General features: G+C 42.4%; 1 protein-coding gene across 6 annotated transcripts in view; it reads left to right on the top strand.

Moving 5' to 3' along the window:
- The window catches only part of GLI3 (GLI family zinc finger 3), a 239,278-nt gene that overhangs the window by 70,323 nt on the left and 142,029 nt on the right, over positions 1-26,926 (top strand). For 5 of the 6 annotated variants that reach the window (XM_083706243.1, XM_083706246.1, XM_083706245.1 and 2 more), the window contains exon 3: positions 14,035-14,277. In XM_083706243.1, coding sequence (XP_083562369.1) covers positions 14,035-14,277 — 243 coding nt within the window. Of the gene's footprint in view, positions 1-9,049; positions 9,160-14,034; positions 14,278-26,926 lie in introns of those variants that run through there. The other variant, XM_083706248.1, reaches the window with a different exon arrangement.

The following is a 26,926-nucleotide window of genomic DNA, read 5'->3' as shown; positions in this document are numbered from 1 at the left end:
TTATTTCTCCCCCCCCCCCAAAAAAAAAATATCATGGAGGAAAAAAATCTAGCGGAGATTTTTCATGGGCTATGTCTTTAAGCCCCAACTGTTCGTTAGAAGCTCAGTTGAATTGAAACACTATAGATTAGGAGGTTGTTCACACTGAGCAGAACTCTTTGCAGTGACCAAGGGGCTTGTAGAGAACTCTGCCCGGTTCTTTGCAAGCCCCTTTAAGGATTGGCTGGGTAGAGCAGCCAATCCCATGCAGGTTGAAATCAGCACCTGTCAGCTGAGCAGCGGTGACTTCAAGCTCCAGTTGGTTTGCTGTCACTGGTAATCAGCCTTTCTTGTTGCTGCACAGTTGGGAGCACATTGAAAGCCACGGCCCCACCTGCTACTTGCACAATGACATCATTTGTGGGGCAGGTGGGTGTGGTTTGGAAAAAGCAACCTTGCAGGCCAAACTGGGGCTTGTTCTGGGCCTAAGTAGACTCATAGACTACAGATTTCCCACCCCTCATTTACAGTTTTCACTCTAAATATCCCCAAAAATATCCCATGAGAACCGATTTTTGCTGTTATGGTGCTTTCTTGTCTTAGCCGTTGTTAAACTAGTGGGGTTAAAAATACCAAATACAGTTTTTCAATCAAAGACCAATGAATGCGGGCAGATAATTGCCCCTCTTCTGACATGGTTTTCTAGACGATGGATGAGTTACCGTATTTTTCGCCCCATAAGACGCACTTTTCCCCCTCCAAAAATGAAGGGGAAATCTGGGTGCGTCCTATGGGGTGAATGCAGGCTTTTGCTGAAGCTTGGAGAGCGAGAGGGGTGGGTGCGCACCAACCCCTCTCGCTCTCCAGGCTTCAGGAAGACATCCGCAGCCTGGGCAGCCCTGCAGGAGGTCAGGCAGGGATGTCTAGGCTGCGGAGAGCAGCCTGCTTCCTGGAGCGTCGGGCGCCCTGAAAGCAGAGCGCCCGGCGCTTCGGGAGCGCATCCGCAGCCTGGGCAGCCCTGCAGGAGGTCCAGAAGGGCTGTCTAGGCTGCGGATAGCAGCCTGCTTCCTGGAGCGTCGGGCGCCCTGAAAGCAGAGCGCCCGGCGCTTCGGGAGCAAATCCGCAGCCCGGGCAGCCCTGCAGGAGGTCCGGCAGGGATGTCTAGGCTGCGGATAGCAGCCTGCTTCCCGGAGCGTCGGGCGCCCTGAAAGCAGAGCGCCTGGCGCTTCGGGAGCGCATCCGCAGCCCGGGCAGCCCTGCAGGAGGTCCGGCAGGGCTCCCCACGCTGCAGATAGCAGCCTGCCTCCCGGCGGGTGGGGCGCCCTGAAGCAGAGCGCCCCGCGCGCCAGACAGACATCCGCAGCGTGGGGAGTCCTGCAGGGGTTCCCCGCAGGGCTCCCCACGCTGCGGATAGCAGCCTGCCGCCTGAGGCAGACATCGGCCAGCCCCACAAGCTCAGGGAGGTGCAGCGCCCTTCCTCGACCTGGTTTGGTTTCCCCGACCTGCTTTTGGGGGGGAAATAAATACGAAAAATACGGTAAGCCTCCTTGAAAGCAAAGTTGGTTTAAAACAGGTTCTGTACTTTCTGAGATCATTCTACAGAGCAGGTTTACTCTCCCCAATCATGTTTTCCTGCATTTGTTATTTAGAAGTGTATTGCCTCTCATACTGGAGATATAAGACAACCATCATGACTACTAGCCATTGATAACCTTGTTCTGCCCTGAATTTGTCCATTGCCCTTTTACATCTATCTAAGCTGGTGACCATCCAATGTTCGAAATTTGCCAGGCGCATTTTGCATCTGGCTGTTGGCCACTTGCGACCAAGTGAAGATGCCCTGGCACCTGACGTCTCCACCATCTGGAGGTGCATGCCTGGGGATCATCTTGACTGTTTTCGCACACAACATGTAGAATTCTGTCCACTATATTTTATCTGTACAATCAGAATGAATTTCAGGAACCAAAAAGTCGTCTGGCTCCAAAATGGCAACTGGGCCTTTCGTTTTGGCGCCTGTAACCCTGGTTTAAGGAGCCATTTGGTGCCTAGTTTATATATCTGAGCCTCTAACACTGTGACCATCACATTGTGGCAACAAATTCCATAGTTTCACTAGGCACTATGTGGATAAATACTTACTTTTGTCTTTCCTGAATCTTCCAATATTGAGCTGCTTATTGGATGATTGGATATTGGTATGAGAAGCACTTTTCTCTGCCCACTTTCTCAATATTAATGCATAATGTATATATCTCTGTCATGTTCTCCCCTCCCCAGTTCTTTCCTAAATTATAATACACCAAATATTGTAACCTTGTTACAATATATGTCATATATAAAATAACTTTTGTATAGGAATTATGGTCTCAAATCCATAGTTGAGGTTTTAATTGAAGAGAGCCCAACCTTTCACTAGATTTTAGGAATTTGACCCTCCAGTTCCATTACAAACACATAGAACTTGAGTTTCCTCTTCTGCTATCACTTCCAACAAGTTTTTCCTAAAGTGAAAATCCTTAAATGTTGTAACCTTTGCTCATGAGTGTTGGTCCATCCCCTTGATCATTTTTGCTGCCTGTCTCTGAAACCTTCCCACTCTCACAATACCCCTTTTGAGGTATTGCCACCAGAACTGAACACAATATTCCAAGTGTGTTCACACCATCAATTTGTTTAATGGCTTTATAATATTGACCGTTTTATTTTCAATCGCTCCAATGTACATAACTTTTCATTTGCATACATTGAAATGCATTTGCCATTTTAATGTCCTTATACTCACTCTGGATAGATCCTTTTGGAACTCTGTTCAGATCCCCTTTTGCTTTTTGCCATCCTGAACAATTTGATATCACCAGAAAACTTTGGCACTTCACTACTGTCCCTGCAGCTCAAATAATTTTGAAAATGTTAAAAGCTTCAGTCCTAATACAGCCCTTGGGGCACTCACTTCGCGAACAGTTTACTCCTAGTCTACACACCCTGTAGTGTGTAAGGCTTGTCCCCTTATCCCGTAGCTTCTAAGTTTACTCCAGAGCCTTTGGTGAGGGACCTTATCAAAAGCTTTTTGAAAGTATGCAACACATTCTGGATTATTCCTCTCCACATGCTTGTTGACACTTTCAAATAACTCTAAAAGGTTATTTTAAGAGGACTTGCCTTTCTTGAAGCCATGCTGGTTCTTCTTCAGCCTCTTATTATTGTGCATGCTGGGTAATGCCTTTAATAAAGCTGCTTGGTTTTCCCAGAGTAGGCATTAAGCTTCCTGGCCTGTACTTTCCTAGATGCCCTTGGATCCCATTTTTAAAAACTGGTGTTACATTGTCCATGTCCTGGTTTTGGTATGACAAGACCAGGTATGACAACTGATCTTTGTGACATGTCACATGTTTTTCTTAGGAGATCAGCAGTTTCACATTTGAATTCTTTAGCATCTCTGAGATGGATGCAAGGCCTAGAATATCGTCTTTTGTCAGCAAGGCCTAGAATATCATTTTTTGTCACCTTTGTTTGCCTCAGTTCCTCAGACTCTCTTCCTGTAATATTCATGCACAGGGATCTGCATTACATTCTTCTAAGTGAAGACAAATTCAAAGAATTCATCTTCTCTGCAATCTCAATTTTTCTTCCCTTAACACACCTTTGATTCCTTTTTGCCCAGAGGTCTGTCTCCATTGCTAGTTCTCTGCTTCTAATGTGTTTGAACACTATTTTGTTGGTATTAATGTTTTTCATGATATGTTGATCAATTCTTTTCCTCTCTTATTGTCTACTTTGCTTTGTTTTTGCCACTTTTTGGCCCACTTTTTTGTTTCATTTGGGCAAGACTTTCATTTGCAGAAGGAACTCTTCCTGCTTCTAACTTCTTCATTGACTCTGCTCATTAAGCAGGTTGGTATCCTAGTGGCCTTTGTGGAAACTTTTAATGGTATACATTACTGCTGAGCTTCTACTATTGTAGTTTTGAATAATCCACAATCATCCTGGAGAGAGTTAACCCTCTTGACTTCCCTTTTCAACTTCCGTTTTATGTGTCCTCTCGTTTTTGAGATTTTTCTTCTTTCAAATTCAGCTTTTGGGTTTTTCTATGCTATTTTCACTAATGCATGCATTTTTGTGTACACTTTCACCAGATATATTCATTTTGTACACATTATTTGATTGAAGAAGTGGACCACAAAATTCAGAGTAGTGTGAGTTGAAGGATAGCAGTATTTTGTGGCTTGTGTGTTATTTTGAAATGTGCCACTTAAGTAGGTTTGTATTTAAAATGTGAAGCAAAGAGAATTCCTCTCCATCCCTACTCAGAAGAAGTGTCGCCATAGCCCTCAAATTAGCATTTTCCAAATACACGCGGGTGGCGCTGTGGGTTAAACCACAGAGCCTAGGACTTGCCGATCAGAAGGTCGGCGGTTCGAATCCCCGTGGCAGAGTGAGCTCCCTTTGCTCAGTCCTTGCTCCTGCCAACCTAGCAGTTCGAAAGCACATCATGTGGAAGTAGATAAATAGGTACCGCTCTGGCGGGAAGGTAAATGGCGTTTCCGTGCCCTGCTCAGGTTCACCAAAAGCGGCTTAGTCATGCTGGCCACATGACCCGGAAGCTGTCTGCGGACAAACGCCGGCTCCCTTGGCCTATAGAGTGAGATGAGCGCGCAACCCCAGAGTCGGTCACGACTGGACCGAATGGTCAGGGTTCCTTTACCTTTTTAATATATGGGTTCATACAAGCAGATCTGGCACCTCTGTGGATAATATGGCTGGTGATCCATATTTGATGTCCTCCCATTTGAATTATTGGACTGCATTGTAGAGGAGGCTGCATTTGAAGATGGTCCAGAAACTTTAGCAGGTACAAAATACAGTAGTGTGGGCTACTGGATTGTTAACAAAGCATTATGAATACATCATGCTGATCATTTCTCACCTGCACTGGCTTTCAATTCATTTCCAGCACTGATTTTGATCTATAAAATCCTTCCTGGCTTGGCATTTGCTACCTGGTGGAACATCTGCTCCCAGATGTACTTGCCCATAATTTAAAGTCCTCTGTGGAGGCCCTTCTGCAAATGCAAGAGAGGACCTTTTTGGGGGTCTCCTCTCACACCCCAGGCTATGCAATGTATCTTAGCCTAACACCAGAAAGACTTCCCTATTCCCCCAGATCATGCTTCACTCCCTGTGGGAGTGTTGGTGGTTTTAGTTTCTGCATTTTGGTGGTTGCTTTTATTTCTTTTTAGGTCCTGTGATTTATATTGTATTTTGCTTGTGGTTTTGTAATTGGGGTATTTATGCTTGATTGGATTTTTTGGTCTTATTGCAGATTTTTATTGTATTATTGTAGCTTTAAATCCAATATGATGCCTGGAATATTTTTTTAATACAACACCTAATAAGCATTAAATAAATATGTTACGCTTTGCAGCTCTAGAAGATAATTGATTTAAAGTAAAGTTCTTCAGTCATCCAAACTTTGTCAAGTTTTGGTGCTATGGTGCAGGTAAGGATGGCCTCATGATCTTTAGATGAAGCAGGATATACAGGTTTCATATAGAAATAAATAAACAAAACAAAAAACTAAGACCTTTGGCACGAGAAGCCCGTCTTCTTATGAATAGACAAGGAGTATGCTCTCTTGTTTAGCTCCTGCTAGTTTCAGTGGGGCTTGAGCATTAGATTGCATATTTACTTTGCTGCCTTTAATTGTACTCAAAATCAGTCTGAAGATTACTATGTCACCGTTCCTTGTAGTGAAGCTCTTTCAGGGCCCATAATTCTCAGAATATCCTTTAACAGTTGAGCACTGAGTTCAGAAATTTTCAGCTTGATTATGCTGTGTATATTTGAACTTTAAAAAACAAACAAACCCAAACTTCAATAGCAGCAATAGTGTACACACACATTGTGAGGCATATTCCATTTGACCTGTGCACTCCATGTGGGAGCAGATTTAGGGAACTGTGCACTGTGAGAAGGCATGCATCCATCAAGCCCAGGAGAGGTGGTAGGAAACCCCAGGTCCATTTACACACAAGATAAACTGGGACACATCTAAAGGTAATAGGACTGCACTCTCTGCCCCTACCCATCCCCACTACCTCATAATAATGTTTGAATATTGTGCACATTGAGAAAATACCCATATGTGTACCATTTAGACTAATAGAGACTAGGAGTGGATGTGATCAGAAGTTTACTGCATGTTTGAACACGTATGAACATTGACCTTTTTCTGAATGTGGGGTGTTCCTCACAAGGGGGGGATACCTGAGACCATGCCCACATATTCTCTCTCTCTGTGTGTCTCCCTCCCTCCCTCTCTCTCTGTTACACATCCACCCACCCACCCACCCACAAAACAACCACACATTCTCACAAATCTTTCCCTTGAGAATCATTCTGCTATGAAGTATTATGATTTATTTATTTTGAATGGCCTGGCAATGTGCCTAGTGTTGTACAAACAATCCATCTTGAAAGGGTCTTGCCAGAAAGGGACTGACAATCTAGGTTTCGGTAGAGAGAGTATCACCGAATGAAAGAAACAGGTTACATTTATAATTGCAGTAAAGACTCCTAAAGGGCTGGATAATCTTGGGAGAAAAGGAGCTTATGGAAAAGCTACACGGAAAAAAGATAGGCTTTAAAAAAAGATTTGAAGATAGAAATTGAGGAGGCGTTGCAGATGTGATCTAGTAGGGAGTTGTAAGAGAGTATTTCAGCCTCTTTGTACACTTGTGAAATTAAAGAATGAGCACAACTGGAAATGCAGTGTGTTCAGTACATGAGACTATTAAATTTAGGGGGTATATTATCTGATAAAATGTTTCAAACTAAGTTTGGGGACCATTCCTCTACATAATGTTAATTTGCACCCCGACACTGTTGTCATCAGTGGCCATGTTCCTGCTCTCATATGAGAATTTATGATTATAAGCTAGTATACATGTAACTTGTTCCTTGAAATTCAGCAAGAATATCTATCATTCCCCTTTCTCATATAGCAGTCAGTATGAGGATCAGGTTCAGTGCCTGAATGTCTCCCATTCGTTTCTTAGTCTACATTTCCCCCTATTTTTCTTTCATAGCCACAACTATTTAAAACTGTTCTGGGAAAGAAAAGCAAAATATAAGCTCCCCACCCCTAGAATTATCAAGGTGTGTGAAAATAAAAGATAGTGAAGGCATTGTGTATTTACAATCCACAGAGTGCCAAAAAAGTATTAAAAATTACTGATAAGTTGAAAATCCATTACAAGGAAGAATATGCGTCTATACATTCTAATATTGTTCGTTCAGATAGTATAGACTGGCTGTAAGGTGCAAAATGTTTGTACAATACTCAAGCACCTCATATAAATAAAGTTCAATGTTTGCTATCTAACCCACTGTGATAATTTTGATTCATATTCTCATGATGGGCTGGCAATCTGGTTTGTGAATGCCTTCTTGTGTCTATATTCTGAAAGCGCTTGGTTTAAGAATATCTTCATAAAAGGTAAACATTCATGAAGAAGCCTTCCTAGAAACTTTGCTTCTTACAGTAAACCAAATTTTACAGCCAGATCATTTGCATGCTTGCTTGGAAAATAAGCCCCATTGATTTCAACAGATCTTATTTCCATGTATAAGATAGGGGGCACTAATCACTCTAGAGTTTGTTTATAAGGTCTACAGGTCCGTTTTGCTACCAGAAAGAAAAGTTACAGTCAGTTTCAGCAAACTCTTAGAAGGGACAAAAATGAGTCATCAGAGTACATGGGAAGCCAGACACACAGTCAATGGGTCTATGGCTCTATTACATAATTCAAAAGTGAAGTACCAGGTCTCCAAAATGTAGACCTCTTCTTACATGCAGGAAAATTATTCCCCATTAGTTGTATATTATTCTATTAAGCATTTTAGCACTGAAGTCTTCGGGGGCGGGGGAGGCAAGGATGAACATCTCTCATAAGTGCTACTTTGCTAGGAGAGACTGCTATTCTGCCTTCATTTGGATAATTTAATGATGGCGAGTTTCCTTAGTAAACTAAATTTAGAGAACTAGAATGCTTATCTTATATCCAGACCTTGAACATAAAAGGCATTTTATACCAGCAATTGTTCATTTAATGAGCAATTGCTGAGTGCAGGCCGGTTAAGGGATTGAGCTATATGCACCATTATTGCGAGAAGTATTCCGAAATACCAGAAATAGGACGTAAGCTCTGATCAGGGAGACTGTGAGCACAATTACCTTCTTTTCAAATCCTTCTGTGACACTGCGGGAGGAAAAAGGACTTTGAAACTTGAAAGGATAGAGCTTGCTTTCAACCTCAAAAGCTAGGAGGAAAGGGCTCTGAAATTTGCTCAGTATTCCCAATTCACCATTAGCCTGTTTCTTCCTTTAGCCTCAAGGCATTCTCCGCTTTTTGAAAAGATGTTAAGAAATTCAGTCACAATAGAGAGCCTAGTTTTGAACATGTTTCACTCGGTCCATTGAGGTCTGGTCTTCAGCCTTTGTGTGGGGTGAATTGAGCTGAGCAGCAAGCTGGTTGGGGAGAGGTGAATGAGCAGTCTCTACGCAAGTCACCAATTCTGGCAAAAGAAAAGATTACCCTTTCCTTAAGAAGATGATGATGAAGAAGAAATTTACAATATGCATTCCTGTACAAGCCTGCCGGTGGCAATCTGCGGAGCAGAGCTCGCGCTTAAGTCAATACGGAGCACTTTGGTTTATAGCAACTCTTGTTAAGTTTGCCTTGTAATTGAAGATGCTGTTGACCTTGCTCGAAGACCGTTTGTAAAACCGTTTATTTAGCATAAACTGAAATAATAAACCCTCCTTCTCTTAGGGCTGATTGTGATAGGGTGACATTAGTTTGATTTAATGATTAGCCGCCTGACCCCTCAGCTTGAGAGAGCAGCTTGAATAGGGAGAGTTCACTACCAAGCACACAGGAAGAATACTAATGAGCTTGTTAAATTTAGCATGGCACCAACCAATTTTAATTCCTCTAATGGGAGAAGCGCTGCCTCTGAGAGAGAGGGTGGGAGACTGAGGGAGAGAGAGAGGGAGGCAAGGGGGGAGAAGAAGAGGGGAAAAGTGAGGAGAGAGGAATGTCCACACACCAGTAGCTAGAGAATTTCAGTCAAGATGAGAGGTTCCAGAGAGCAAGCCAAGATCTTTTCGATTGAGTTGTAAGTACCTTGTCTGTTTCTGTTTTTTAAAAATACAGGTAAAACAGCCTCCTTAAGTGCCTGCAATGCAATAATGTGAATAAATATATCATCCTGTACTCTAAGGCTTAGGAGATGGCTTCTTCATTTGACTTGAACTTTGGAGCATCCCCTCCCAGCCAAATAACTTGAGACACCTTCTTGAACTTATTTTTTAATCTGTGCCTTGGGGAAATGAGGAAGTTTTCGTTGTTTGAAATTGGGTTTTCCATGATGTTTTAAAGAAGCAGAAAAGTTTATTGGAGAAGCTGACTTTAGTGCATAAACGTGTCTGTGCTTCCCTTCTCTTGTAAGTGGGATAAGCAAAATTTAGACGTTCAAGGGGGTTGGGCAGGCGATGAATATCTCTGCTGGTAAAATTCTCCAATTCTTGGTCTGTCTGAACAGCTGTGTATAATTTACACAAATGATACATTTAATATATTCCTTGAAAGAACAAACACTTCAAACTGCAAAGTTTCTAGCTCACTTGATATGTTAGCCTTGCCTCATGTTCAGGGGAGTTGATGTGGCAAAAACACTCTGCATGTGCTCTTCTCTTAATCCAGCCTGCAGGTATAGAAAAAAGTCCCTGTCAAATATATATGCTGCGGGACATCCCAGGTATTTTAAACAGCTTCCTGGATTGATCCCTGGAAACAGAGGGGGAGTACAAGTGGAATGATGGAAAGTGGTATAAAACTGAAGTTATCGATGTATTATTTCTTTTGTCCTAGCCTAGAATAAACATGAAGAAATATGTGAAATAATTCTGCATTTACAAATACAAAAAGCCCACCCTGTAACTTAAATGAATCTGGCCCTTTGACATTCTGGTGGTATTTGGCCTGTTGCAACTTCTCTTTTGGGGGTGGGGAAGCAAAATAGACTTTTGTCTTTTGACGGCAGACTACACAACATCTTAAACACAGGAAAAAGCAAGCAGTAACAGTTTTGTGTTTTTGGCTTCAGGTCTCGATTGGCAGATGCTGCCGAAGAAGTGGCTTGTTTGCTTACATTTTTGTTATAGACCTCCACTTGTTGCCATGGTGGACTGTCTGTTTCTGTCAATAATTTGGCCTGGCGCAGCTTGTCTGCACTGACTCTTAAATTTTATTGAACAATTCAGCTGAAATAGAACAAGATTAGACAGCTTTCACCTTTTGGCTTGCTGAAGTGGTTTTACTGTGGTTATAAGAGCATGCAGAATTATTGCACGGAAAGTTTTTCCTTTCAGCATATAGAGAGTGCAATTTCAAACCACTTGGCTATTTGTATTCTGGAGTGTGTGTACTGTCAAGTTTTTCATCTGCCCTCATTGAAAAGGAACTTTGCAGTGCAGGGCATGAAGTAAATTCTTAACAAACGGTTTGTTCGTTGGAATTTCTCATTAATACAAAAATGTTGTGTTACACAAAAGGAGGGCAGGGGGGAGCCTCAGAGGCGGTTTGGGCTGGTAGCTGTCTGTGCATCGCCAGTAAGTGGTGTTACTTTTTGAAAGAAAAGTATTATTGACAGAATGCCATATTTTTGTTAAAATCAAATATATTTTGCTCTCTTTTTTTTACCAACATAGTAAAGGCTTCAGGTTTCATCCATAAAGTGGGCTCATCTTTTTTAAAAACCATTACAGTTAAGAAGTGACTTAACACCTGAATATATTGTGAGGGACAGAACAAAACAAGCTTAACTCCCTCACATATGATATTTTGTGGTGGCATATTTAATGTACAGTGTAATTTCACTCCATCTGCAAGCAGATTAATTTGACAGTAAATCCACTGCTGGACTTTACTCCCAAGGAAGTGTTAGGATCACAGCCTTACAGGCAAGATGAAATCAGTGCCAAGTTATGACCCAATGTTTTACATTGTTAAGGAAACAGCACTGGACCTAATCACATCTAATATCTAAACATCCTAGTATTTCTCACACTTGTAAATTAAACACACAGATTGTTTATCTTGTGTTCCAGCCTAAATGTGCCTATATAAAGTGGCTGGAAGCAAAACAATAATGGGATATACTTTTAACAGATAGGGTTTGCACTGCACCTTCAAAAGATTGCAGTAGGCAGCAAGAGAATATAATTATAAAAGGTTTTAATGGAAGTAAAGTGTTCAGGGTTAGAGCTACCTGTTTCGTTTCCAAGTGTGTTTTTGGATATTTCAGTGCAATTGCACTATTCACAACTAATTTAACTGTAAAGTAGATTACAAAATGTAAATCAAGAATATGCAACAAATACCTGTGCATAGTGAAGCAAAATAGCAGAGGAAACCATGGGGTTTTGCTTTACTCTCCAGGGCTGGCTTTCCCAAAATGCTGTGAAATACAGAGTTCCGTCTTCTTTAAAACTAGTGGAATTTAAAAGAAACTTGAATTTGTATTATAATACGAAGTTTGCAAGCATCTTAAGTTGCATTGCAATACTTAATGGACTTGTCACAGATCCTTTCTGTTGCTACTCCAACGTGGAAACAAATTTGAAATAAATTTTAAGAATTTTACATTACAATATTTAAAGTAATGCAGAATTAGATTATACAAAAGTGTCTTCCTGATTCATTTTGCAGCAGTGTATTTAGCATGATTGCGAGGTTGTTGTAAAAGTGTGCAATTGATACAAAACCACCCCATAGTTCTCCCCAACTTCTCTTTCTCTCCTTTTTCTTTCCCAAACACGAGATCCCTAAATGTCGTTAGGCAATTTGGTTTCCTCAGTATGCCAGAAACATTATTTTTGCTTGTGTGCTTACTTTAATCTTCCAATATGAGGACTTTGTGTTTGGAAGTTTTGGCTGTTACACATACTTTGAATTTATTTACAGGCCTCCTTTGTTTGATTTTTACCCATTCAGAACAAATAAATGGGAGTCGGGGCCATTTCATGCACGACAGAGAGTTTGCCACAGGTTGTTCTCTCATCCAGAAGCTGCAGCTTATCACAGCTCCCTGAGTGTATCTGTATGGCAGCACATGTTTGCAAATGTATTTGTTGCGTTCACACTTTTCATTTTAGTTATGTGTCTAAAACATCTTAGGTGTATATCCAAAACTATTATTTGAACTCCGCTCCTTGGGGTTGATACAAAAAGTCTTCAGAACCATCAGACATACTTTAGAAAACAGCTTTCGCAGGTCAGGACAGTATTTTACAGAAATGATGGCTGCCCACTTGCATTAATCCTCTTTCCTTAAGCTTTTCTCTGAGATGTGCTGTGGGTGGTTGGAAAGCCTTGTGAGAGGCAGGTTTCTTGTCTCAGGTATGGAAGCAATTCTTGTTTTCATTTATGTGCCTGCACATTTCATTTGTCCCATTTCCTAATTGGTCTTCATCTGAGAGAATCCTCCGTGAGCCCCCACCCCCATGTCAGTTCAGAGCCTTTATCTTGTGAATTTCATGGACTGGGCTGGTGGCATCTCTTGGGATGCTACAGGCACCTGGTTTTATCCCAGAGAACGCTCTTTGTATATGGAGTGGCTGGTTGTCCATAGACTGGCTCGCAGGACACTTCAGGAACAGGTCAGGTGAGAGAGAGGCCATTGTGTTTTAAAGGTGCATCCTGCTTGCTTATTCAGGTGAATGAGCTAAAACAGCTGCCTCAGCCGATTCCTTAGAGACACAGTTAAGAAGTCTGTGTTGTGCTCAGGAATTTCTGTTGTTGTACAAGTCAGCAGATAAATCTCTTCCCCTTCACATTTCTTTCTTTTCTCCCTCTTGAGTTTTGTAGTGTGGATTTTTATGGCTAAGTGAACCATCACAATGCAGTTCTTTCTGCTTCTTAACATTTTCTAAATTGGTAAATGTGTTGTATTGAAGAATGTATTTCTAAGAGAATGTATTTCTAAGAGAAAGAACAACTACACCTTGGACTGAGACTTTTTTCAAGTACATAATCATTTTGACATTCTACTAATAATTGTATATTAAAATATCCTAAACCACTCATAAGAATAAAAACAACCACTCAAATAGATTTGTAGTTCCATTGAAATACACACACCTCTGAAAGTCTGGGCAATCACTTTTCCTCCTGCTCTTCCTTATCATGATTCTGTCATTCCCTCAGGGGCTATTCTAGGGCATTTGGGGTGCAGTTATTAGAGCTAAAAGTTTAAAATGTCAAATAGATGTGTGCATTTGATGATTCAGATAGACTATGCTATTCATGTTGTGTACACACAACAGATCTATAGATAACATTTTAAACTTTTGGTTCAGACTGTTGTACTTCTCTGCAGCCAGGTATGCTCTGTGTAATTACCAGAGGCTCCAGGTCTTTTAGAGGCCCTTTGTGGCTTAATTTTAATAACAGAGATCTCTGTTTAACGGCGAGGAGCCTTTCTCTTATCAGCAGTTCATCTGTGGAGGCATAAAGGAGCATGCCAGCCAATACAAAGCACCAGTGGGTGGCTAGACTTGATTTAGTTTCTGCTAGCAGAGTTCATCTTTTTGCGATTCGTGACAAATTGTTTTTTCCCTCCCGGTCAAGCAGCCAAAACTTCCAAGCCTTCTTGTCCCAGAGGAAAGAAAATAGCAAGCCAGTGTCCATTTCTGCACGATTAATGGCCCCTCTAGTAAATGCATCAGTGAATGGGGTGATGATGATCTACTGCACAACTGCCACTCGCACTGAGTGGCTTGCGTTCCCCTCTCCCTCCTCCTTCAACCTGCATCCAGGGACATCTTTCATAACCACACATGTGTCTCTGGTCCTCTGAACTTATATTGTGGCGCAGATCGTGCTTAGCGGAAGAGGAAACTTTAAAAACTTTGATCGCTTGCGGCAGCTGAGCTTAAAATTTCTCTTCCCCCTCCCAAACCTCTGTCTCTCTCTTTTTTCCCCTCCCTAGAGGATGAAAGTCCTGGGCAGACCTATCACAGAGAGAGAAGAAACGCAATCACAATGCAGCCACAGGGCGGGCAAGGCCTCAGTAAAATCAGCGAGGAGCCTTCGACATCCAGCGAGGAAAGGGCCTCATTAATCAAGAAGGAGATACATGGATCTATACCCCACCTTCCTGAACCATCCGTACCTTACCGTGGGACAGTCTTTGCCATGGACCCCAGGAACGGCTATATGGATCCTCCTTACCGTAAGTATTTAATTCAAGTTGATTTTTAGGAAGAAAAGTCAGGACAGTCACCTTCCATAGCATTCAACATGGTTTTGAGAAGGATTGCATTAATAAGACTTTTAAAAACACTCTTCTGTTTATTGAGAAACTTGGCAGGAGCGGGGAGCTGGGAGTCAGAAAGAGCAGTTAACTGCATGCCCTTAAAGTTAACAAAAAGCACAGCCCCCCAGAAATCCCATTGAAATTAATGGAGTTTTGATACCTCCTGCTGTTACAGCACTCGTTTCCCTGAGGCTCACACAGGAGCCTTTGCAAAGAACAGCCCAACTGTTGCTGCTTAGTTGCATTTTGTTACAGATAAAGTAGAATTTGGGTGTGGTGATGGGTTGGGGAGGAAGAAATGTTAAGAGAAGGAGCAGGGTGATGAACTATTTTGCAAAATTAGAAAAGTATTCTTTGTGGTCTTTTATCACCAGTATCTCAAGCAGCTGAAATAAGCTGCAGGCATGATCATCTGCTTTGCTCCCAGATGCAATATATAGCTAGAGAGTGAGAGAACATGAAGGAGTTTCAGCCTTGGAATTCCTCATCAGGCATTGATACTAAAAAGTAAAAAATCAAGTGACGCTTTGACGCAGATGTGCAAACAGATTTCTCCACAGGCAGAGTATGGGGGAGTTTCAAGCAAATTTTTCATCTGTTTCTAGTTTTTTAAAGAGGAGGGAGAAAATCACTTAGCTGTGTTTTAATGAAGCACATCTTGAGGTGTCGGTCTGTGCCTTTTGATTATAGATTTATCATCTAGTCAGGGTGTGTGCTTGCCATTTAACCTTTCAGTTTCTCATACCAGATGAGAGACTTAAGACCCCTTAAAAAGGACCACTGAGGGTCTTGCCACACTCCTCCCCCCACACTCCTTCATTCAGAAATGTTAGTGTTTCGAGGCAAAAGGTCATTAGCCAGATGACTGATTAGTGAGGACAGCTGATTAGTGCATGGGTTTTTTGTGGTAAAGAGAGTGCAGGGGAGAAAAGCTAATTTTATCCCTTCATTAGTTGGGTTAGCAGCAAAGGAGAATGTTCACTCATCAGGGTACAGATCAAAGTGTGTCTTACATACAAACGTTAAGTCTCACCAGGATAGCCTGTCTTTAAAACAGAGTCTGACAATAAAAGATGGAAGTTGATAATATAGATGTAGGTTGGATTAAAAAAAGGGACACTAGTTTTCTTTGGCATTCAAGGAAAAAGTTTAGATGCCACAGAGGTTTTCATATTATTTGTCCTGGCTGTGCTCTTAGTGCACAGTGGATTTGTGAACATGCCAGAGGTATGTTTTGTTTTTTGTTTTACTTTTCAGTTCTTCCACACCAAATCTTTTCAAATGCTTTTAAAGTTCCCCCTAGTTTGAAAAGTCTTTGAGAGGATTTACCATGAAAAACTTTGAAAGCCTGAAAGTCTAGAAAACCTATGTTCTAGTATTAATACGTGATTTTAAAATTTTTGTTAGGTTGTTGTCACAATCTGCAATCCTAAATCTGGTTGTTCTCATGCAAGCAGCAATGATTTCATTGGAACATGTGTGTATATAACTAAGCATGATTAAAGACAAAGAGTTTTCACATGGTGATGTCAACATTCACCAAGTATGAGCTACAGTTCAGAAACAGGTGAATTTCCAGTCGCTAATATATACAGTGTCTTTGATATTGTTCCTGCTATGCAGATCCTAGGTGACTAGCCAAAAATTACTTGTTTTAGTGTAGTTTTCTGCGAAAATATTAAATGGCTCAATTTAATCCAGCATTATGAAATGCCAGAATGTGACTACAAAACCTGGCAATGATTCTTTTGTAACAATGCAGTGATTGAATAAGTAGAAATGAAACATAAATACTGTAGACATGACAAATACCACTTTTGACCCATTGACATCTTACCATATCTTCTCACAAGTCTACAGTGCGTGTTACAGACCCCAATCAGCACACAGTGTGCAATTCTTGGCAAGTTCACAAGTGGAGGCTAGGGGGCAATTTATGCAAGGCATTCAGTGCATGGAAATCACTTATCTGTGCAGGGTTCCATGCAGCCTGGCATCTTGTTTAATGGGTTTTAAAAAGATTTGCTGGCCTGTTGTGTACATCGTTATTGTGCCAATGCAACTTGCTTCCAGGCCACAGATCACTGCTGTGTGAACGCAGCAGCAAAAGGGCGGTCGCCTAGGTTAAGAATGGCCTTCAAATGGCACCTGTGGCCATGTAGAACCTTGGAGGAGAACTGGGTTTTCTGCATATCCCACATAGGTTTTGATCTTTACAAGTGATGGCCGCAGCCTCCACTGTTACTCCCAGCCTGGATATATGTAAAGTGGGGGTAGCTAAGCGGTGCTGTTAATTTAATATATGTAATTTGCTTTTCCAACAAGAAATGTTGAGCTCAAAGGGGCTCACAATAATCACAACAGCATTAAAAAACAAACATTGCAGTTGCTTTAATATCAAATATATTAGCAGAGAGAAAGAGAGAGAGATGTGGATATTAGCATTCTTTCACATGAACCCTCAACTTCAGTCCAAAGCAATACAGTCTCAGGCACAGTTTTACTACCTCATCCATAGATAAGTGGGATCTGCAGCAAAATGTTGCAGTGTAGTCCCACCCCCTAAGAAGTGTGCTCCTGTTCAGCGTTTCAGGCAGCTTATAATGGGAATCTTGTAATCCTGTTTAAGTTGGTTTCAGCAGTGAGGAAGGGACCAAGGGAACCCTTTTCCCCTTCCCCCTGAAGCCTCCACCTGCTGCAGTGCATAATGAAGCAGTGCATAGGGCTGCCAAACTTAGTGTTATAGCTCTGTGCTGGTGCGGGAACAGTGATGGCGATGGAGGGAATCATTTCGGTGCAAAGGAAGAGCTTTACAACTTTGCTGCCTGCACCTCTCCAACTCCCCCCCCCCCCCCCCCGCCCATGACCTACTATAAGCTGTTGGAGGCTTGAGACTTCTCTTTCTCACCATGTCCTCCATGTTTGTTTGTTTGGGCTGTGTGTTGTTTTCAAATGGCATCTGTGTCTCAATTGCTGTCAAATGTGGGCTTAATTAATAGACCTGCACAGTCTAGTTCAGCTCTTCTCTCTCTCTCTCTCTCTCTCTCTCTCTCTCTCTCTCTCTCTCCAGCTGCTATCAACATTCTTTGTAGGCTTACAGGTTCTTGCTAGGTAGTTTATTACGTTAATTGGCAAGTCTATTAATTGACAGACTTCTGTAGTTTTGCATACCTAGGGAATAAATGTAGCAACTTCTGCCTTTGGGTCGCCCTGTTCAGCTTCCTCAACTGTCCAGGTAGGCTATTGGAGGGAATGGTAGAGGATTGTAGCCTTGCAGTCCTGCTATAGAGCAAATTTAGAAAGATATGCAAAGAGAGCAATGAACAATTATTTATGACATCATCTTTCTTATTTTAGGCTTCAGTTCTGGGCTTGTGCAATTTACATTGAAATGCATGGCAACATAAAGAAACAGAGCAACAGTTGCTTCTGGTTTTGTATTAGGCTAATATTTATACCCCACTTTTTTATTCAAATAATAACAAAAGTAGCTTGCAATAGTAGTTATTTAAAGAGTAACAAACAGTGTTAGAAACTCTCATATATAGGCTAGGCGCCAAATGGCTCCTTAAACCAAGGTTATAGTTGCCAAATCGGAATGTCTAGTTGCCATTTTGGTGCAAGACGGCTCTAAAGTCTTATTTTTTAAATGATGGACTGACTGTGATTGATTATCAGTTAAACATTTGGCTAGTTCAGATGACAACCTTGAGCTAGGTTAAGAACTTTGAGAACTTAAAGAAGAGAAGTCACTTGATCCAGGGACAGGACACATATATATTGGCCTGTTACCACCTCTTTTTCTTAACGGTGACACAGACCATTCGTAACGTAAGAATATTCTTCACAAAGGTGAGCAGGGCAGTGAGCTGGTATAAGCAAAGACAAGTTACAACAATAACTATAATATTGTTCACAGCTTCATCTCAGGCTGGACAGAAAAAGCATTTTGGTCCCTGAAATTCATTCTGATTGTGCAGATAGAATTCTACAAGGTGTGGCGTTAGTGTGTGAAAACAGTCCAGATCCAAGGATGCCCAGGCATGCACCTCTAAATGGTGGAGATATTAGGCCCAGGGCATCTTCACTTGGTCGCAAGTGGCCAATAGGTGCGTAAATGTGCCTGGCACCTGGCTAATTTCAAACACTGGTAACAAGAAAGATGCAGTGTTATAAAACACAGCAGGTCATTGATTAGACTTGAATAAGAAAGCCCTCTTTACCATCCATCGAAAGATGGGAAGAGAGGCAGTCTGGTGAATTTCCAGGAGGAAGGGGCATGGATGGGAAGAGAATTTGGCTGCTCCACTGAGTAATCTTCCTTTCCTGTTTGTCGCACCGGTTGCACCTTTCAGACCAACCTCAAGGGAACCTCCACATAGCTTGTGTTAAAGCAATTCAGTCTAGAAGCTACTAGCGCATAGATCACAAGGACCAGGCTATCCCTGTCCAGGAGTTGGCACAATGCCAGATGAAGCTGAAAAAGGCTCTCCCAGCTGCTGTAGCCACTTGGGCTTTGAGTAATGAAGGTGAATGAAAAAGCTTTCCTAGACATATGGGTGGTGGTGGGGGTGGGGTTTGCAGTGATTTTTAGGAAGTCATTAGCTTGCACCAGGCATCCTGTTGGGAAGGTTTAATTTTGTTCTTAAGGGGAGGGGTCAGGGCTGCCAGGGAGTGGGTCCCAGCCAACAAAATGGCTGGGGCATGTTCCACCGGGGGGGGGGGGGAGGTGCACTGGGACAACCAATCTCAGTGATCACAGATAGGAGGAGGAGTTACACTAAGACCAGACCATGTCATTACTTGAGGCAGGTTTAGTCTTGTTTGAGGACTATCCCTGCCTCCAGGTCTGGTCCTGACCGGACGGATATTAGAATCAGCAAGGGATACCCACACGACCTGAAGGTGCTGCTGTGCAATGCCAGGTCAATTATTATAAGACCACTGCCATCCATGACTTGATCATGGATGGAGGACTTGACCTGGCATGTGTAACAGAGACTTGGCTGGATGAAGCAGATGGGCCTGTTCTTGCCGCTGCTTGTCTACCAGGTTTCTCTTATGCACAGCAACCCAGGTCTTGGGGGCGGGGGGTTGCAGTGATTTTTAGGAAGTTGTTAGTTTGCACCAGACATCCTATTGGGAAGACCCAGTTTTCCGAGTGCATGTTCTGGAAGTTGGGCAACAGGGGCAGTTTCCTTTAGGTGTACCGACCTCCCCACAGCACCAAGGATTCCCTGACTGAGCTGCTTCAGGTCATGGCGGATGTTCTCCTGGAGACACCTAGTTTGGTTGTCCTAGGGGATTTTAACATCATGCTGACACGACCTTCCAAGGAGCCGCTCGGGACTTCGTGGAAAGCATGGCCTCCATGGGGCTGTCCCTGAATAGATTTGGCCCAACTCATAGCTGCGGACATGCCTTAGACTTGGTGTTTACCTCTACGGATGTTGGTGATCTGACACTAACTAAAAGTGAAACAAAAGAAGTGCCATGGTCGGATCACTTCCTGGTGCAACTGGACTTCTCTGTGACCCTTCCCCTCTGCAGGGAGGTGGGACCAATTTGGATGGTCCACCCCCACCACTTAATGGATCCAAATGGTTTCCAGAGAGTGGTAGGGGATGCTTTATCCCATGTTGATGGCCTTTCAGCTGATTCCCTGGTGGCCCGCTGGAATGTGGAGTTAACCAGGGCTGTTGACTGTTTGGCTCCGAAGCGCCCTCTCCGATTGCATGGAGCCTGGACAGCCCCGTGGTTTTCCACGGATCTGAGGGCAATGAAACAATCACTGAGATGGCTAGAGCGCCGTTGGCGGAAAACTCATTCTGAATCAGACTAGACACAGGTTAAAGCTCAATGTCGAGCCTACCAAGTGGTGATAGCGACAGCAAAGAGGACCTTCTTCCCCACCTCTATTGCATCTGCAGAAAACAGCAGCAGGAGGTTCCAGGTGGTTCGTAATTTAACAGAACGACAAGATCTGCAATGATTTTGTAGTTTTTTTGCAGATAAAGTTGCTCAGATTCAGAAAGAGGTAGACTCCACTGCGGGAGCAGGGCCGGGGCAGGAGAGTGCTAGAGTCCTGTCTAGTCATGGGATCTGTCTAGCATGGGATCAATTCCAATCTGTTACCTCCAAGGATGTGGACAGGCTGCTTGGACGAGTGAAACCAGCCACCTGACTCCTTGATACTTGCCCATCCTGGCTAATAAAAGTGAGCCGGGAAGGGCTGGATGATGGGCTTTGCAGAGTTGTAAATGCTTCTCTCTGAGAGGGAGCCTTCCCAGAGCCACTGAAAGAGGCAGTCATTAAATCGCTTATTAAAGAAACATCTTTAGACCTGGCTAATATGGCCAACTATTGCCCAGTCTCAAATCTTCCATGCTTGGGCAAGGTGGATTAAGCACCCGTGGAACAACTCCAAGCATGCCTGGAAGATGCGGACCATTTGGATCCCTTCCAATCGGGATTCAGGCCTCATCATGGGAGTGAAACTGCCTTGGTCACACTGGTCAATGATCTCTGGCGGGCTAGGGACAAAGGTGAAAGCTGTTTCCTAGTTCTGCTGGATTTCTCAGCAGCCTTTGATACCATTGATCATGACATCCTTCTGGACCATCCAGAGGAGCTGGGAGCTGGGGGCACTGTTATACGGTGGTTCCGCTCCTTTCTCCTGGGCCGTGTCTGGAAAGTGGTGTTGGGGGATGAGTGTTCAGACCCCTGGGCTCTCACCTGTGGGGTGCCTCAGGGTTCCGTCCTCTCCCCCATGCTTTTTAATATCTATATGAAGCCGCTGGGAGAGATCAATAGGGGGTTTGGGCTGGGTGTTCATCAGTATGCGGATGATACCCAGCTCTACCTCTCTTTTAAATCAGAACCAGTGAAGGTGGTGAAGGTCCTGTGTGAGTGTCTGGAGGTGGTTGGAGGATGGATGGCGGCTAACAGATTGAGGTTGAATCCTGACAAGACAGAAGTACTGTTTTTGGGGAATAGGAGGCGGGCGGGTGTGGAGGACTCCCTGGTCCTGAATGGGGTAACTGTGCCCCTGAAGGACCAGGTGCGCAGCCTGGGAGTCATTTTGTACTCACAGCTGTTCATGGAGGCACAGGTCAATTCTGTGTCCAGGGCAGCTGTCTACCAGCTCCATCTGGTAGGCCAGCTGAGACCCTACCAACCCGCAGACTGTCTCGCCAGAGTGGTGCAGGCTCTAGTTATCTTCCGCTTTGACTACTGCAATGCACTCTACCTTTGAAGGTGACCCGGAAACTACAACTAATCCAGAATGCGGCAGCTAGACTGGTGACTGGGAGTGGCCGCCGAGACCATATAACACTGGTCTTGAAAGACCTACATTGGCTCCCAGTACATTTCTGAGCACAGTTCAAAGGGTTGGTGCTGACCTTTAAAGCTCTAAACGGCCTCGGCCCAATATACCTGAAGGAGCGTCTCCACCTCCATTGTTCAGACTCAAGTCCAACACCAAGGGCCTTCTGGCGGTTCCCCCACTGCGAGAAGCCAAGTTACAGCGAACCAGGCAGAGGGCCTTCTCGGTAGTGGCACCCGCCCTGTGGAATGCCTTCCCATCAGATGTCAAGGGAATAAACAACTACAGTGGTACCTCGGGTTAAGAACTTAATTCGTATCCAACTTTTAGAAGACATCTGAAGGCGGCCCTGTTTAGGAAAGTTTTTAATGTTTGAAGGTTTTTTCTTCTGTTTTAATGTTCTGTTTAAAGCCGCCCAGAGTGGCTGGAGAAACCAATAAATAATTCTTCTTCTTCTTCTTCTTCTTCTTCTTCTTCTTCTTCTTCTTCTTCTTCTTCTTCTTCTTCTCATCATATGATGTGATGTTATCACGTGTATTTTCTTGCAAGTCACAGTCAGCAACTTGGCCCGGGGGTGTTAAATTTGTGGATATGTTCTGCCTGTTACAATTCAAGGAGAGAGGGGGGACTTCCATTTTCTGCAGCCTTCCCACGTTTTCCATGATGCCTAACTTTAAGCTACTTTCTTTAATCATGTAAATCATCTACTTCTAGGAACAATGCCATACTCAAGTTTGAAGCCCAAATCTTAGCAAAAGTGAGCTTCAGTGTTATGACCTGAGAGTTTCTGTAATATCACTTGCACAAACAGACCATTTCTATTTGAATCTGTCCTGTACTTTTTCTGAAGATAATTTCTCATCAAAAGGTCTTTAAGAACTTTGGCATCCAGAATGTCACAAACCACTCTGTCAAGCTGAGAAAAACAGATATTAGAAAGCAACTTGAGGCAGCTTTTCACTTTGCTGATTGTGCATTAAACAGTAAATTATGGAAACAGTATTGGAAAAACACTGCAAAGCTGCTGTGCTGTGTGAGCTTGTGCCCGACAATCCCTAAGCAATCACCTTTTAGACTGTTATCCTTTGTGGATGAAACAATGGATTCCCCAGCCTGCCATTTGAAATAGTGGGGATCACGACAAGAATTAGTACAGTCCCATGTGGCATGTGAATGTCAGATATGCTGATATCCAAAACACACTCCATCTGTGAGCATCCTTAGAAACTAAACAAGTAGGGACTTTTTGGTCCCATATTATATTTACATTTTCAAACATCTTAATTAATCTTCAGGCTTGTATTTGCTCCCAAGAGGCCGCCTCTATGTTGATTAGTGTGTTCCCATTTAACTTGATTTGTTTCCTTGCGAATGGGATGTGACATTGCATGACTGAGGCTCTTAAAGCAGCAACCGGTAAGAATGTTTTACTTCGGTATGTCTCCTTGGGTTTGTTGGACCATTTTGTTTGACACACACACACACACACACACACACACAAACACAAACACAAACACACACACCCTTCAGATTTCACATTTGACTTTTTAAAAGTGTATTGGAGCCCTTTAGAGTAGTTGAATTGGATGATCATTTTGACTGTTAAAAGTGTTTCTGCAAGGGAACAAATTTCAAAATTACTCACAATGAAAAATTGAAATCTTCTGGCTCTTCAATGTCTTTTTGTCTTATTTATATGTTGACTACTAGCCAGCCATAATGTGAGAATTTTAATGCTGCATTTAGCCTCATCCTTATGCACTGTTCCAATCTGTGCGATTAATTGTGGTTTTCACTGTTCAAAGTCTTGAAAAAGTTGCAAAGATTCAAGCACCATCTAATTTCTCATTCGTTCTAATTAGTTTTCAACACCCTTTTTGGATACCAGAAAGTCTGGAGATACTAAATTTGCTGAGGTCCTACCAGAGAGTTAATAAACTTCAGCCTTCGGTTCAGTAATAACATTGCATTACTTTTCTTGCCTTACATTCAAGGCTGATTTAAACAATATATTAATGTGCCTTGAAGTTATTTTTTGTCTTAGAAGCATGCATGTGCCAGCATGGTCTGTATTCTTTCTGCTGCTTTGTTTATAGCAACCTACAGTGTGGATGATACAGGTTAAATAATTCAGGCATACGTGAAGTATCTATAGGGAAGATGTTGGACTAGGTCCCTTCTTTTCTTTTTTTCTGGGTATGTTGAGCCAATTTGTGACTATTGTCTTTTCATCACTAATAGCTATCCCACCCCCGAAGTTATTTAATTAATATATTTTATTTATTGAATATAATTTAGCTAGCGCAACTAAAATTAAATAACTGAGTACATGGTCACCAGAAAATATTTTGTGATTTTGCAACTTTCTGCTCTTCTTGAAAATATGTCTGGGAATCAGGATACAAAAATGAAAATATGTTTGGCTAGTTCAGGACTCAATTCATTTATCAGTTGCAAACACTGACTCGGCCACTTCAACTGATTTCTTCAGATGAAGAATTAGATTGTTAATGTGTCAAGCAAATACCATTGTGGTGTCAGGGTAGACTTTGGTAATATGGCACCCACCCTGAGCAAGGAGAAAATTTGGTGCCACCCCCCTTAAATATTTCTTATTTTCTCAATAATTCCTTTGGATGCAGTTGCTTTTTTATGGATCTTCTCAATAGGTTCACTGAAGCTTCACATTATTATTACTTTGAGTAGGTACTCATATAAACAAAGGTTTTATCACCATCATTTTGGGTCCCCTTAGTTTGGCGCCCTGCGCAGAGGAACCGCCTGCGCCGCCCTAAGTCAGGCTCTGGCGTTGTCTCAGTGCTCAAGGGGGGATCAGTTCCAGTATGCTATAACTTCTCCTTCCTTGAAAAGAATTCTTCTGGTGTTTAGATTTGAATACTAGAGTAATATTCTGAACATATGCACCAAATTTTACTCTACTGTCTCAGCGTTCAAGAGAGATTTTGTAACACAAATCAGTTTACAAGTAGACAGTGCCAAACTGTGGAGTTATTCCACAATGTCTTTGGCTCAACCAACCCATTGCTTCCACAGAAACCAATGTTGTATAGTAAGAAGCATGAAACATGCATGGATTTGTTATGTATGACAATTTTGCACACACAGACTCTTTTGTTTGGCTGCAGTCTGCCATCACCTCCATACCATATTCATATTTGGCACAATATAATTTTTTGTGATGGGAAAATCACCCTGATTTTGATCCTCCCCCCTCCCTTAATTCATGGGAAATTTTAACTGTGTAAAAAAACCATACTATTTGGATGAAACACTCTTTAGTTTATTTTCTTAATCCTTCAGACCACTTAGTCAGTAAGTTAGGGTTTGTGGCTTGATGTGGCCATTTTGTTAAAGATGAGCTTAAAAATACATCTTTACAGGTTTGAATTGAGATCTGGGGTGACAGTGGCTTACAGTGTGAACTAGGAACTTTGCTTTGAAATTCTCCTCAATTCCCCTGATGCTCACACAGCTTTCCTTGCACCTAATCCGACACATCAGAACTGCTGTGTTCTGTTTTTTTAACTCAGTATTCTGATTTTGAAATGACCAGTGCCAAATTGTTTCTTGTTAGTTTATTTTAAAGATTGCCCCTGGCAACCTCTGATGAAATAATCTCCAAGGTGGTTTACAGCGAATTGAAACAATACCAATACATAAAGCTACCCATAACCCATGCTCATTAAGCCAGTGACAAAGTTTTCTTCTGCAGTGGCGAAGTCTCTTTCTCTAGGACAGATGGCAGCTGGAGCCAAGTCTTTCCGAGGCTGAGGGGTGGGGAAGGAGGTGCAGGGTTCCTGCAACTTTTCATAGCTGGAGCTAGGCTGGTCTTCACCTTGCCATGGTTCTGTTCCTGGGAGAGTAGGGATGTTGCATCCCAATGGCCCTAGGTGTGAATTCAGTAAAGAGGTGGGAGAAGGTTGTGCATGAGCTCACCTGCTATTACCATGGCCAATTTCTTACTATAATAATAATAATTTAATAATAATAATTTATTATTTATACGCCACCCATCTGGCTGGGTTTCCCCAGCCACTCTGGGCAGCTCCCAACAGAATATGAAAAACATGATAAAACATCAAACGTTAAAAACTTTCCTATACAGGACTGCCTTCAGATGTCTTTTATAAGTAAGAAAGTTGTTCATTTCCTTGACATGTGATGGAAGGACGTTCCACAGGGCAGGCACCACTACTGATAAGGCCCTCTTCCTCATTCCCTGTAACCTCACTTCTTGCAGGGAGGGAACCGCCAGAAGACCTTTGAAGCTGGACCTCAGATGGGGGTGGAGACGATGGGGGTGGAGGCCTTCAGGTTTTCAGTTGGGCCTTAGTGACGGCTTTGATTACTTGGATAGCACTGCTACGTAGGCCAAGTCCACACAATGAAACCATGGCTTAATAAAACAGGGTGTGCACGAGTTTTCTCCTGGTTCATTTCTCCTCCTGCATGAGTGTGGAATCCCGGAAGTTGCAAGGAACCATAGCTTCCTGTTGTGTGCAAGCTGGCAACTATGGTTAATGTTTTCCAGACAAGCTATGATTTGGAGACCTGCTCTGAAACAGAGATTTTATTGTGAGAATCGAGCCTTTGTCAAGGCAGCAGGTCCTAATCAGATACAGGTGAGTTAAGATTTGGAATTGGGAACAGGAGAGAATTTGATTAAACTGCATAAAATGAGAAGAATGAAAAAAAATGAATGAGGAACACATGTTTTACCTTTTCTCATCATTCAATGAAATCGACATATGCTATGTTTTGTAAAAAGACAATTTTTATGTAAGTTTCTTATGTAACTCTTTGTGACCAGAACTGGTGGTTGAGAAGATTTTTGAATTTAGAAATATCAGTAGCAATTAGCATCAATCCCAGGGCACCTTTGCTAATGCCTTGGGCTTCCTACCTAATTTTAACTTAAAATGAAATCCTTTCTCCTGTAAAAATTTAAATAATAGATAGGCACAAGCATTACGGATATTTGCATGTAGTGAAGGAGGGTTGTATACAGTTCCTTTAATTATTTAATGATAGCCATGTGGCTTGCTACTTGGTTATTTTTCCTTTAATGTGATTCTTAATATATCGCTATAGCATGAATCTTTTTGTTTTTAAGTTATCTCTGACATGCAGCCTTCTCATCTTGGCGCCTAACAATACTGAACCCCCTATTTTCAAGTCGCCGTTGTGTAAAAGCCATCTAGTTAGAACTCTCAAAAA

This window comes from Podarcis gaigeae, assembly GCF_964106915.1.
Source record: "Podarcis gaigeae genome assembly, chromosome: 12".
Classification (NCBI taxonomy): Eukaryota; Metazoa; Chordata; class Lepidosauria; order Squamata; family Lacertidae; genus Podarcis; species Podarcis gaigeae.
Note: the sequence above shows the minus strand (reverse complement) of the source record. Positions and strands in the feature narration are given on the sequence as shown.